The sequence below is a fragment of the Pelobates fuscus genome, chromosome 8, assembly GCF_036172605.1.
Source record: "Pelobates fuscus isolate aPelFus1 chromosome 8, aPelFus1.pri, whole genome shotgun sequence".
NCBI classification, from domain to species: Eukaryota; Metazoa; Chordata; class Amphibia; order Anura; family Pelobatidae; genus Pelobates; species Pelobates fuscus.
The window spans coordinates 102,339,350-102,354,294 of record NC_086324.1 but is presented as its reverse complement, the minus strand read 5'-3'; the positions used below and the strand labels follow the sequence as shown (position 1 = coordinate 102,354,294).

General features: G+C 43.9%; 1 protein-coding gene across 1 annotated transcript in view; it reads right to left on the bottom strand.

Annotated features, from left to right (window-relative positions):
* The window catches only part of TBCCD1 (TBCC domain containing 1), a 71,338-nt gene that overhangs the window by 4,678 nt on the left and 51,715 nt on the right, over positions 1-14,945 (bottom strand). Inside the window, exon 4 of the mRNA XM_063430199.1 lies at positions 8,250-8,436. Coding sequence (XP_063286269.1) covers positions 8,250-8,436 — 187 coding nt within the window. The remainder of the gene's footprint in view (positions 1-8,249; positions 8,437-14,945) is intronic.

The window sequence follows — 14,945 nt, the reverse complement described above, 5'->3', positions numbered from 1 at the left end:
TGTGAGAAGACGCCAGCGTCCATAGGAAAGCATTAAGAAAGCATGCGCATTCAGCCGATGACAGGGAAAGGAGGCCCCAGCGCCGAGAGAGCCCAGTGGTGGAGAAAAGGTATGTGTTTAACCCCTTCCTCACCCTAGAGCCTGGCGGGAGGGGGACCTAGAGACCCTATAGTGCCAGGAAAACGAGTATGTTTTTAATTTGTGTTTGACAATATTTTACATCTCTGCAAAATTCCAGGCGGCATTCTCGCCAAACTAAGACAATGCTTACTATAATTTTTACTGATTAAAAAACAAATGATACATTGTTAAACACTGCAGAATGGAAAGGAGGTGCATTCCTTAGGCATGCCCCCACAAAAACACCCCGTTGTATGCATAGAAATACCTTACTGACTTTTACAAAGCCGCAGACATCTAATCTGTTGTTTAACAATGCCCAATTCAGAAAAAATGGTTGCATCCATTAAGTTACCGTATATACTCGAGTATAAGCCGAGTTTTTCAGCACATTTTTTGTGCTGAAAAACCCCAACTCGGCTTATACTTGACAACCCCAACTCGGCCATAATACAGACAATGGGGCTGGCAGCGAGCGCTTACCTCTCCTGCAGCTCCTGTCAGCTCCCTCCTCCTCCACGCCGGTCCGTTCAGCACCTCTGTCAGCTTCCAGTGTAAGTCTTGCGAGAGCCGCGGGGTCATAGTGCGGCTCTCGCGAGACTTACACTGGGAGCTGACAGAGGTGCTGAACGGACCGGCACGGAGCAGAAGGGAGCCGACAGGAGCTGCAGGAGAGGTAAGCGCTCGCTGCCAGCCCCCCTCCACTGAACTGCCAATGCCACTGGACCACCAGGGAGTGACAGCCCCCCTCCCTGCCATGTATCAAGCAGGGAGGGGGGACGAAAATAAATAAAATAATAATAAAATAAAATAATAATAAAAAAAAAATAATAACAAAAACAATTAAAAATATTTTTTAAAAAATAAAATAAAAATGCCCACCCCCCACCAAGGCTCTGCAACACACACACACACACACACTGCATTCATACACACACACACTGCATTCATTATATACACACACTGTAAATAAATATTCAATATAATTTTTTTAGGATCTAATTTTATTTAGAAATTTACCAGTAGCTGCTGCATTTCCCACCCTAGTCTTATACTCGAGTCAATAAGTTTTCCCAGTTTTTTGGGGTAAAATTAGGGGCCTCGGCTTATATTCGGGTCGGCTTATACTCTAGTATAGACAGTACTTGTTTCTTATCTACAAATGCATAACTTTACCTTTAAGATGCACCAAAATATAAGACACTCATACATTTTACAAAACCACAAAGAGTACTAATAAATTTTAACTAGAAATTTAGAAAAAAAAGGGAAAATAACAAGTACCATTATTACAGTAAACTTCAGTTTATGTGTATAAGGTATGTAGTATTATTGTGAGTGTGTATACAGGATGTAGTGTTTGAAGGGGATGTGATGTGTTTTAGAGAATGTATATGTGTTGGGTAAGTAGTGTTACTTGGGTGTGTGTCTAGCAATATAGTGTGTTGAGGGGGATGAAGTGTGGAGTGGGACTAAGGCTGTATTGTGGGAAGGGTGATTTTTCTGTTTTCATTTAGACTTATTTTATTTAATTTAGAAGTTTATTCTGACCTTATTCTACTTTGGGCCAGTAAGAGGGGAAATGACGATACCTGGTGATCTAGTGGTGAAAGAGTCAGTATTGGAGTGGTGCCGTAGTAACCCATGGCAACACTCTAAATGGCCAGTGCTAACAGGAGAAATACTCTGTCTGGCCCCAGAGGAGGTGCTGACAAGAGGCTACCCGCTAGCAAAAGAAGGCCGCATAAGGCCGTAAGAGAGGTCTTGGATTTACCCACTGATTTGGGGTTAAAAAACTGTGTCCCATATTCCAAAAATACAGGATATTGAATGTCATAGGGCACTTGACTGCTCAGCTCTAATTTAACCAAATAACTCTGAATAGATGTTAATTTTATACCATGACAGGAGGCTTCATACTTGCTTAAGTCTCTCTTTACAAGAACTCCACAGCAGCACATTAACATACAGAAAAAAAAAAACAATCAAAAAAAAGTAAGGAAACCATAAAAGGCCCCTCCCAACCAACTACCTACTTCCTCTTTCTTTGCTGCTCCACATCAAGCACAGGTCAGCGTGCAACTGCCTCCTGTTCACATTGGGTGGCTGTGGATATTTTATTTCATTTCACAGTTTTTCCAGTATTTATTATCGTTGTGGGGGTGTTTTGCATGCTTTCCCCCTGCTTGGGGCTTTCTCTGTGGGCTTTTCTGCAGGCTTAGGTGACTGGGGTGGCTTCTGTCTGCCTACCCCCTCTCTCTCTACCCTTTTGTCCTGTCTTCTCCGCCCACCCTATCCTTGCTTCCTCCCCCCTTGCTCGTGTTGCTAGCGGTCACGGGGAGCAGTTCTCCGATCACCTCCCGTTGCCGACCGCGGAGTACAACTCTGACGGTCCCATGTCTTGGCCCCTCGTCCGCCGAGAGGGAGCAGTCTCCTGCTTCTCTCACCCTGCCCACGCTTCCGATCGCGGTGTCGGATTTACAGCGCCGTGGGTGGTGGCGAGAGGGATAAGCTGGCCACGTGGGAGCGGCTGCTCCCGGCCTCCAGGCACTCACCTTCCCGCAGCCTTCTGGTCGTGCTGGGGGGTGTCGGCTCAGTGCCTGTTTTGCTGCAGATAGTGTTTATTTTATGATTTAAAGGTATATGTGCTTGTTATTTGGTACAGGTTTTCTGTTTGAAATAAAGAACAAATAAGGGTTCTGTTTATACCTAGATCACTCTACATGTATTATTCCCATATGTTTGCTTAAAGGACCAGTATAGTGCCAGGAAAACTTTTTCCTGGCACTATAGTGCCCTCAGGGTGCCCCCTCCCGCCGGGCTGGATGGAGAGGAAGGGGTTAAGCTTAACTTTCTCCAGCGCCGGGCAGGGAGCTGTCCTCCTCCTCTCCACCTCCTCTTCGGCTGAATGCGCATGCGCGGCAAGAGCCAAGCGCGCAGCCTGTCTCATAGGAAAGCATTTACAATGCTTTCCTATGGACGCTTGCGTCTTCTCACTGTGATTTTCCGCAGCCGCCTCCATGGAAAAGGCCCTGGCTAGGGCCCTCCCTCAGATACAACCGGAGTGGGGTGCTGGAGGGACTCCCCAAACGGCAGACGTCTCGGCTGAGTCAGACTCTCCTAGATGAGAGCAGTCAAGTGCCTAGACGCGCTATTGGAAGGGTGTAGGCCCTGAACCACGCTCCCGGAAGGGAAAGGCTCCAGCGAAGCGACAAGGTTCGATGCAGTCAGCCTCACCGGCCAGGCGCCGTCAATTGTCGGGCGCAGGGGAGGAGGTCTCCTTACCCCCTCCCCCCCCCCCACCTATGGCCGTTCTGGATGAATGGAGGGCGGACCAGTCCCCCTCGTAGGACGAGGACGCTTGGGACGAGGACTGTGAAGATGAACCCCAAATGGCACTGTGAGGCTGAGCCAGGGGCATTGACTACCGTGGTGGAGGACAACACCTTCCTGGACGCCATGGGCGAACCCCTGTTCAGCCCTCGGTCCATTCGGCACCCCAGGTGCTCTGACCACTTCGCACAATTCGTGCATTACTGGGTCCGCAGGCCTCTGGAATGGGAAGTTCGCAGGAAACTTCGGGCAGAATGCCCCAGGCCCGTGCTGCCGGATAAGGTAGCCACGTTGCCAGAATTTGATTCCCTGGTCGCCACATACATGACCCGTACAGGCTGTGATCCCAAGAAAGGGGTTGAATGCAGCCTCCGCCTGGTGCAGGACAAACTGATCAGAGATCGGAGAGAGGTCGAGAAAATCGTGCAAGAGGACGTGCAAGATTCTCTTCAGGTGAGAACAATTCCTGCCGTTTCTCCCTCTCCCCTGTTGCATGCGGGCAGACTGTTTCACTGCAGGGACAGGTAGCGGGAGGTGTCCTCAGACACATGGGTCCTTTGGACTGTTCGGGGATATGTCATAGATTTTCATTACCCTCCGACTCAGGTTTGTCCTCCGCGAGTTCCCATTTCCTCAAGGGAGCAACAGTCCCTGATAGATGTGGAGATTCGGGCCCTGTTCGACAAAGGCGCGGTCCAGTGGGCTCCGGACACACAAGATTTTTTCAGCTCGATTTTTCTGGTAAGGAAAAAGTCCTGAGAATTCCGCCCAGTGATCAATCTGCGGAACCTGAACGCTTTCGTTGTCTACCACCACTTCAATATGGAGGGAATCAATCTCCTACGGGACCTCCTCCGGCCATGAGATTGGTTCACAAGATTGGACCTGAAGGACGCCTACCTCTCTGTCCCGGTGGACGCAGAGTGTCGCAGATTCCTCCACTTTCTCTGGAAGGGCAGACCTTGCAAATTCACCTGTTTTCCCTTCGGCCTCAGCTTGGCTCCGTGGTGTTTCACCAAGCTCTTGAAGCCGGTGATTGCTCGACTCCGGTCAGAGGGCATCTGTTGTATCGTCTACCTGGACGATTTGCTGATCTTCTGCGAGGTGCCCTCCAGACTGAGGTTTCAGACGCGCTCTGCAGTCTCCTTATTCGAACACCTGGGGTTCGTGATCAACTTGGAGAAGTCAGCTCTCTCTCCTTCCTAGGTAATGGGTTTCGAAGTGGATGCGAACGAATGTGTCCTCCGTCTGCCTCTATCCAAAATAGCGACCATTAAAAAAGAAATAGGGAGGATCCTACATCAAGACCGGATCCCACTGTGTATGTTGGCTCAGGTAGTGGGTCTCCTCTCGGCCTCGATCTAGGCGATCTATCCAGGCCCGCTTCATAACAGGGCCATGCAACGGCTGAAGGCCCGTCTTCTACGCAGGAGACCTTCCTACGTTTCCGGGCAAGGCGATCTTCGGCCCGATTCCGGATTCCGTGCTAGAGTCGGATGCAAGTCTTTGGGGTGCCATCTGCGCGACCAGCTCCACAAGGGGACCGTGGTTAGAGAGGGAATCGGAGTTCCACATCAACTGCCTGGAACGGATTGCGGGATCATTTGCGATTCGGAGTCTGGCTGCGTCTTCCTCCGGATGGACAATGTCTCGGCGGTGCAATACATCAACCGCTTGGGAGGCGCACGTTCTTGGGCACTCTCTGAGGTGACGAAGGAGATCTACAACTTCTGCTTCCAACGCAACATCACCCTCAAGGCGGAATATCTGCCGGGGGAGTCGAACCTGACGGCGGATTGGTTCTCCAGACATAGGAGGGACGCCAGCGATTGGAAACTCCTTCGGTCCATCTTCCTCGAGCTCGCGGACCAGAGGGTCTTGTTCCTGGTGGACCTTTTTGGTGGAACTATCAGGTCCCGACCTACTCCAGCGTGCTCAGCGGTGGACGCTTTTATTCAAGCGTGGCCTTCACAGGGAGCTTATGCGTTTCCTCCGTTTGCTATGATTCCCAGGGTATTGCTGCAAGTTCGACATCAGCGTGTGTCTTTGGTGTTGCTGACTCCACTATGGCGGAGTCAGCAACACCAAGCCTGGTTTCCGGAGTCAAGCCTGGTTTCCGGAGCTTCTGGATCTCTCCCATCGGGATCCACTACTCCTGCCGTCCCCTTTGATGCTCCTCTCGGACTCCCGGTGCAATCCTCATTCCCTCGTGAGGGACGGCCACCTGCGCTTGGTGGCCTGGACTCTTTCAGGGGAACCTGGAATGTCAAGGCGTTAACGCAGTCTGCTAAGGACCTCCTCTGGGACTCCTGGGCCCCTGGGACTAGAAGATGCTTTTTATCATCATGGGGCTCCTGGTGTCTGTGTCTGGAACGGGATACTGATCCCTTTACGGGCCCTGTAACCAGTGTGCTGAATTTTCAGTCTCACCTGTTTGACCTGGGACGATCATATCATTCGGTTAATGTGGCGACATCGGCGTTCTCGGCGGCCCATGTACCGCTTAGAGGTTTGCCCATTGGCCAGGATCCGCTAGTCTGCAAACTTCTTCGTGGTATGAGACTATCGCGGCCGCCTCTGCCTGAGTATTCATCCATCTGGGACATACGCGCGGTGTTGTCAGTTCTCCGGGATTGGCCTGATAATCAAGACATTTCCCTTCATCAACTTTTGGCTAAATTTGCCCTCTTACTAGGTCTTATTTCGTTCAGGCGTTTTTCTGACGCTTTTTCTTTCTCTCCGGAAGGGGTCACCTTCAGGGTGTCTAGACGTACTAAGTTGGATTCGACAGCTATTTTTTATCCATATTTCCGCGACTCGCCTAAGCTCTGTGTAGCGAAGACTGTCTCGTTATGTGGCGATTACCGCTCCTCTTAGTTTTTCTAATTCCGGCCAGTTGTTGATTTCTTATGTCAGACCTCACAGACCAGTCTCGTCTCCTACTCTGGCGCAATGGATAAAATGGTTATTGGCATTGGCGGGGGTGAATTCGGTTAAAGGTGCAGCAGCCTCTGGAGCCTTCATGGTGGGCGCTTCCCTTCAGGACATCATGCAATCAGCTAACTGGTCCCCGAGAAGATACCTTTTGCCAATTCTATTTTAGACCATCGGATCATGCTTCTTTTGCTTTGCTGTCAGAGCGTTAAAACAGCAAATATGAAGCCTCCTGTCATGCTATAAAATTGTAGATTATACTAGCGTTAGTGTAACAATAATCTTCATTTTATTAACGACAGGAGGCAAGTATTTCCCTCCCAGTTTCTTCCTCCCCTTTTTCTTTGGTTTTGTTTAGGTTGACCTACTTTTAGTGTGAGCCTGTTCTCCTGGGCTGTGGTAGATAGGTCAGGTAATTGTATTCCTAGGGGTAGTAGTGTGTGTTTTTCTGGGATGTTGTACTGTTCATAATTGATAATGGGTATTCAGGTTTTCACAGTACATTTCATTCACTTATCGGAATTTTCGACTGTTTATCTCGTTTCAGTTTAATGGTTTGACTACGGTTCTTAGATCCGGATCTTCTTCAGGATAAAGGTCAAGGTTTCATCAACTGGAACCATGTTACAAGTTTCAGATGGCGGTCATCGACTTATTTTGATATCTTCTACTATTATTATGGAGTTGTATATTGTTCATGTACTCTGTTTTGTTGCAGCTTGAAAGAGGAAGTAGTTGGTTGGGAGGGGCCTTTTATGGTTTCCTTACTTTTTTGTGATTGTTTTTTTCTCTCTATGTTAATGTGCTGCTGTGGAGTTCTAGTAAAGAGAGACTTAAGCAAATATTCGCCTCCTGTCATTAATAAAATTAAGATTATAGTTACACTAAAGCTAGTATAATCTACAATTTCTGCTCAGACTGGACTACCTTAGTTTCATGGCTTACATTCACAATAGCTTATACTATATTTGAGTTAGTTCAGGCTACAGAAGAAGGCGACCTTGTCATTCAATCAGTCTGTGTTCCAAAACGTCCAAGTGGCTCACTAATCACTTTTTTTAATGCACCCCATATACAATTGTCAGCTCAATTAAAGAGTTTATATCAGACCCTAGTCACTAAAGGGGTACTGGACGTCACATTTGCAGCATTTGTACTGTTTGCAGGGTCTTCTCGTCACAAAAAAACTGACTTGTGAGGATCAAATAGCAGACTGGCCTTCATACCCTCACTCAATGCAACTCTGAAGAATGGTGATGTTAGCTTGGTTTACCACAAAAAATATCCGTGAGTATTTTTATGTTTCTTATTAGCTGCACTGTTTTTTCCCCTACCTTCGTTACCTAGTACTTTATCAGCTATTGAGGTCTACTGATCATTTTGGTGTGATTTATGTTTTGTTTAAAATGTATCTGTCCTGCAAGATCATGTTATTTGTAATGGGAAACTTTTCCTTTCATTGTGTGTCTTGATAATGGATGGTACTTGATGTTTTGTAATACTACTCCTTCACTCATGTGAAGCATAGGAACAAAGACACATGATTACAATAAGAGGAAGGCCTTCTCATAGTGTTTTCTTCTTTTTCCCTATCAGCTGTGAATGAGAGGAGATAGCCAATTGTATGTGTCATGGTTAGCCAGGAGAGAGGTAACCAGAAAAAAATGTCCATCCTAAAATTTTCCACTAACAAATACTCCACATGCAAACTTCAGGGGTAGTGCAGGTGCTCATCTCTTCTATGCAGAGAACACAAATATAAAGCAAAGTGCTGTTGCACCTTGTCTACACTGACTTGGATGTAACTTTCTGCAAGTAGCAAAGAGTATCTGACGAAAAAAATACAAATCACAACACCTTACCTCAATGGAGAAAGTAGATATATGTAAGATTCATTGCAACGATGAATTTTAACACGTGAATCAACAAGTGTTTCTGAGCTTTTAGCCAATGTCTGTTTATAGATTTGGCTCATGACAACCATTCGATAACTACGAGGAACCTTGTAAGTGTTGCAGGCGACTTTCGCCCTTTTGTTTGATCCATCAACTGAAATAAAATTCAGAATTTTGTTACCAAAACAAACCATACATATGTATGCAATCTTGTATTCCCAATTTACTGTTGCGGTACATTACAATAATACATATGTTCCCTATAATGATTCAGATATTTAAAAATGTACTAAACGATAACTACTTCTTCCAGGGGTGTGGATTAAAAAAATAATATCTTCTTGTCCAATGGACTAACATGGCAGCCTAACCTACTTTTCCTGATACAAAATTATTACAATTATAAAGATTAAGCCCCTTGTCTAGAGCCCTGAACATTGCCAAGGCTATTTTCTAAACTATGAATTTTCACAAATTAATTCTGCATGGAAGAAATGGAAGCAAAAATAGCTGATCTGGAAATATTCTCCAACCTGGCTAGCTTTGCTTCAAAGGACACTATAGTCACCAAAACAACGTTAGCTTAATTAATAAGTTGTCGTATAGATCATACCCATGCTGTCTCCCTGCTCAATTCTCTGCCATTTAGGAGTTAAATCACTTGGTTTATACAGCCCTATGTACACCTCCCTGCATGTGACTTACACAAACTTCCAAACACTTCCTGTAAAGAATCATCTAATGTTTACACTTCCTTTATTGCAAATTATGTTAATTTAGAATTTCTAGACAGTGCAGGAGCCTCCTGACTGTGATTAAAGTTCCATTTGCAGAGCAGGAGATACATTTTAAAGTAAGTTAACATCGGATTTAAAATGAAACCATTTTGTTTTCACACTTGTTCAAGCGGACATTGGACCCTTGCAACAGAAAAAACTGATTTCTCTGAACCCCGGTTTATGGCACTTTTCCGTGCCACAACTGTAATTCATGTAAATATTATTAAAGGTTATAAATTTTTTCATCCTCAAACAGGCAAGTCATACAACATTAAACATTTTTTTTTTAACATGTTAATCTACGTATGTTGGTTATGCCCTCAAATGCCCATGTGGCCTTCTCTATATAGGGGAGACCACAATGAAAGTCCGTGAGAGACTAAATAAGTATAAATCTACTATCAGAGGGAACCTGTACCTGCTCATTTTTTGGAGCATAATCATAATATTTCTCAACTACGTTTTCAAGTTATTGACAATTTGCCCCCATTGAGGAGAGGTGGAAACCAGCAGGGCTTGTTTAAAAAGAGAGAATCCTTTTGGATTCATACATTAGATACCTTATGGCCTAAGAGACTTAATAGGGAGTTTTCCTTTACTTCCCTTTTGTGATTGGGTGTTTACTAACCATGATATACTTAAAGTTCTTGGGTCATCTGTTCTCACTGTGCTTCTTGAAGTTATATCGTACCCTCTTGGACCCACCCGACATGTAGTGGTGTTACTTTATGAATGTTCAGAATCACATTGTGATCTTTTTGCCATCTATATAGATATCATATTTCATTTTTTTTACTGCTAGGCGTCTGGACTCTTTAAATGCTAGAATAACTATAAGTCCTTTTCTTTTGAGGTCCCCTTGTATCCCCGTTTATACAAAGAGAGAAAGTTTTTATTCTCATTTCTATCTCTTTTCCATAGAGTACTCTTAAATTAGTCATTGATACTTTGCTAACTTGATATATATATTTCTAGATATTAGTCCTGTTATATTTGACATGGCTTTATACTTTCTCCAAGTTATTATATTATTATGGTACTGTATATTAAGTTAGTGTGCCGTTAAGTTCTGGATCATTCATTTAAATAGACTTCATTTGTATTGTACTTTCTAATCTAATGTTAAAAGTTTTTTGCCTGCTATGTGAATTCAAAATATGCTTATTTAACTTACTGCATTAGATATGATATCTGATTTTTTCATGTTATGGAATATTTACCATTGATGAGCACATTACCATGCTATTAAATAATAGGTCATGTGTCTTTAAGACTGTTTAGTCGAACAGACTTTGTTTATATAGTACTTTCTAATTAATTAATGTTATTTAACCTATTGCATGGGTATATGTATGCAGTTTAGCTTGCTGTACTAGACAGAATATTTAACCCTTTTATGCTATGGAATATCAACTAGAGAGGAGTATTACTATGTGATTGTATAATATATTACTGCATCTTTAAATCCTGATCCTATACTTGAGTAGATTCCATGTTTTGTTTTTAAATGTCACTGATACATATGTTTTAACATGTGATTGTAAGCTTTAATTAACTTAATTGGTTTTGGGGTTATTTAAACACTGCTGTTATGCTGTATCCCTTATGCATGATTAAGGCTCTTAAGAGCCGAAACGTTGCACTTATTTTGGTACGGTGGTGAACCCACAAATAAATTCACCTTCTATATCCTAGAGTGCTGCCTGTGTTTTTCTTCTTTGACACTCACTGACACACACTGACAGACAGACACATATTTTCTTTATTGCTCCCTACCTTTGGGAGCCGATGTGGGGCCTCTCCTTGGGGATCTTCTATCTGCTCCTTACTGCTCCCTCAAGCACAGTTTAGTGATGCCGGAATATGATGTCATATTCCAGCGCCCGGCTTCACTACAGACGACGCCCGCGAGGGAGCAGTGAGGAGCAGGAACACTGAGCTCCCTCGCTGGCCCTCCTCCCCAGCCGGGTAAGTTTTAGAAGAGTAGGCACCAGCAATGTCAGGAAAGCAGGTGCCTACTCTGCTTTAACAACAAAGCATGTACTCGCGGCTCGCCGGGCCGCAAAGATGTCCATTGTGGGCCGCATGCAGCCCATGGGCGGCGAGTTTGACATGCTTGGTGTAAGCAGATGATTTCCAGCGTCCCATAGTCTTGATTAAATGAGCTGGAATGTGATTGGAGAAAGCAGATGATGCTGCACCTATGCGAAAAGAGTGGCCCGAGTACTGAGTTGCATTGAGGCTAAGTCTTGTCAATAGCATACGGACATAGAGCATAAACTTAGCAGTAGTGAGACTGGAACCGTGTAGTTCTAGTAGTGGTTGGTGTGGTTGTTTGTGAAAAGTGTTGAAATGTGTATCCAATACCTTAACTGGGCACCATTTGTTATAGGTAGGGAACACGGTATGTCAACCGAGCGTCCCATCTGGCTAGTTTTAGAATGGGGAAGGGAAAGGATGTAGTGATCTACGGATATGTGGATATCAACCATTTTAAGGTAGTCTGTGGAAGTTATATTATATTATATAGTGGTGTATTCTCTAGGCCATGAGAATACGTAAAATGCTAGGTATATAGCGGTTTTAATTACCATATTGATTATGTGTTATCCAAAGGTGACGTATGTAACAAATCGGATAATTATTGAAATATCTTATTATGGATGGGTAGTCTTTTAGGGGGTACAGGAATGTCTGATTTTTGGATTCCTTTCAGCAAGAGTTTGATTTGGTACGATGATAGGAATCCTGTTTTATTAGGATGCTGTAAGAGCATGTGGTGTTAAATGCCTGTTAGATAATGTTTGATTGTGTTAAAAGATCATTTTAACTTAAGGTGGCAAAAAGAAGTGTATGCTCTCCATCGCAAACATGTCCTGAATTCGAAAATCTGCAATAAATCTAGTTAAAAGGAGAAAAGCCCTATCGTAAGATTTCCTAGTGTTAACCAAGAGTGCAAGGTGGGAAAGATTATGTGCATGTATCAATAAAACATTTAATCCAGGAGCATGTCTTGGAATGGAGGGGCAGGAGTTGCCAGACGGGAAGCGGTGGACAGAGTCTTGTGGAAAGCCTGCAAGCGTAAACGAGACAAGTGATAAGCTGATACATTTGTGTCCCCTGGGGCATGAACAGGGCAGGTGCAAGGATTTTTGCCGCCCTAGGCAAAATAAAAATTAGCCGCCCCCCCATGTGACATCACAATGCCCCACCCATATGATCTGCCATATGAACTAACGCCAGTGCTGCACACAGTGTGTGTTTACATTAAAAAGCCTTCAGAGACAGGCTATAGACACCAGAACCACTTAATTAAGCTGCAGTGGTTCTGGGGACTATAGTGTCCCTTTAATGGGAGATAAATTAGAGATTAGTGTCACTAATAATATACTAGATTGCCTACTTACAACCAGATGAGGATGGTGATGGGCTCTGGCTGCAGTTTGGCTCCACTGGTCTGGTGTAGAACAGGATCTCTGGAGGCAGTTTGTAACTGTGGTCACAAAATTCAATGTTCTGGGAGAACGGGAGGCAGCTCCATTTTTTGGGGTACCTTACACAGCTCAAGGACTGTGCCCCAGGTTCTAATGTGATGCTTGTGTCGTCTGAGGGAAGGTCCGGGAACAAACAGAGTAGACAGGCAATGAAAGATCTACCATGTGGAATGATCCTCATGGCAAAATAGAGCGAGCCAAGCAGAGATTGTAGTTCTTTGTGGTTACAAGAATCTTGCTGTAAGTATAGCTCAATGCTTGATAGGGTGCGCTCAATCTTATCATGAGGGAGACAGGATTGCATGTTAACGAAGTCTAGTTGAATACCCAGAAAATGTATTACCGTGTCAGGACCCCCTGTCTTTTTGGGGAGACCGGTATACCCAAGGATTCAAAAAGAAGTGAGGCTGCAAATTGAGAGTTGTCTTCAATTGTAAGGAAGTCCTCTAAATAGTGTATGACAGTAAGGGCATCTGCACAGATTAAGTAGTAACCAGCACAAGGTTTCCACAAAAATGTCTTAGAACTGAAAGTGAACAAGGAGAAAATACTATAATCCTCGCCACCTAATGTCGTGCAGGTGCCAAAGTGAGGGGTGGATGGGAAGTAATTTGAATGCATTGGCAATATCCCTTTACTGAGCCACGCACCTGTCCCAGCAGCCAGAATGGCATTGTCAATGGTGGAGTATTGCAGAGAAAATTCTTCAGAGGGTATGAGGGAGTTAAGACTAGGGACCGTGGAGCCGATAGGTCAATGATCAGTCTGTGTTTCTGTGAAGATTTACCAGTGACAATACCAATAGGATAAGTTCTCCAAGAAGTAAATGGAGTGGAACTAAACATTGCAAAAACAAATCCCTGTTCCAACTCAGTTCTGATTAGTTCATCCACTGACTCTGGATCTGCTAGTGCCGTCTGCAAATTATTGCATTCCAGCGTACCAGATGGCAAGTGTATAATACCAGTGTGAAACCCTTGTGACAATCAATCGGTGAGAAATTTAACCAAATATTGTGAGGGGTGGGAACACAAAAAATCAGCAAAATACATAACATTAATCAAAGTGAGGCAAGGATTAGGGAACATTTTATTAGGACAAACAGATTTGGTGTGAGCCCAGAAACAGTAAGAGCACACATGTAACAATCTGCACGAGCTGAACACACAAGGCCCAGCATTAAAATTATTACAAATCTGGGACTTGCCTAGAAAGACAATGTCCCTACCCAGCTTATCCTTGATACCTTTGGCTGACCTTGTTGCAGTGTAAGGGATCGAGTGGCCCTGTTCAACTTCAGCCATGTTAGGGCATAAGTTGGTCGAGTGTGCTGTGGATGCAAAAACAGCACAAGCCGGAGTTCTGAGGCCTGCAGAATAACTCCGTATCCAATCTACTCCAAACCATATTGAAGTTTAACTGAGTCAGAGCTGCAGCCACTTTTGCAGAAAAAGAACTGTGGTAGTCGTTAAAAGCTGTACCACCGTATGTGTGCCCCAGATCCACCAGCTTGTGCATATACACATCCAATTCCTCCCTTTTCTCAGGATAAACCAAGCAATAGACATCCCTATAAATCCCAAAACCTAGCACAAATTCAGGTATTGATATTTTTTTTTTTTTTTTTTTTTAAATTCAATCTAGGGTTTCTAGCTCTCAGCACCACGGATACATCCCCATACGCATATGTCCTATCTCAAATACATCCTGGGAGGCAATTAGGAGCGAGACCAGGTTAACATTCTTGCCCTCCAGGATGTCTTTCTTGAGCTTAGTCGGGACCATATGCGATGGGTTGATAACCTCAGGAACCTTCAATGGGACAAGAGAATTACCCGGTGTTTAAGATGAACCAGCTGAATTAGGATTGGCGGGCCCAGCAGGCAAATTAGAGGAGCAGACTGATACTAACTTCTCCAATCTTTCATTAACCCCTTAAGGACCGGACTGTTTTTGCGATGTTGTACATTTGCGACCAGGCATCTTTTTGACACTTTTGTGGTGTTTGTGTTTAGCTGTAATTTTCCGCTCTCTCATTTACTGTTCCCATACAAATTATATATTGTTTTTTTCAGGACAAAAGGGGCTTTCTTTACATACCATTACTTATATAATCTCATGTAATTTAATTTAAAAAAAAAAATGAAAAAATATGATGAAAAATTTAAAAAAAATACATGTTTTTTGACTTTTATGTGAAAAATCTTTTACTCATCTACAAAAGCGAATGAAAAAAACTGCTAAATAGATTCAAAATGTTGTCCTGAGTTTAAAAATACCCAGTGTTTACATGCTTTTTGCTATTTTTTTGCATGTTATAGGGCTATAAGTACAAGTAGGATATTGCGGTTTCAAAACATACATTTTTAAAATGTATCAATAGTGACATT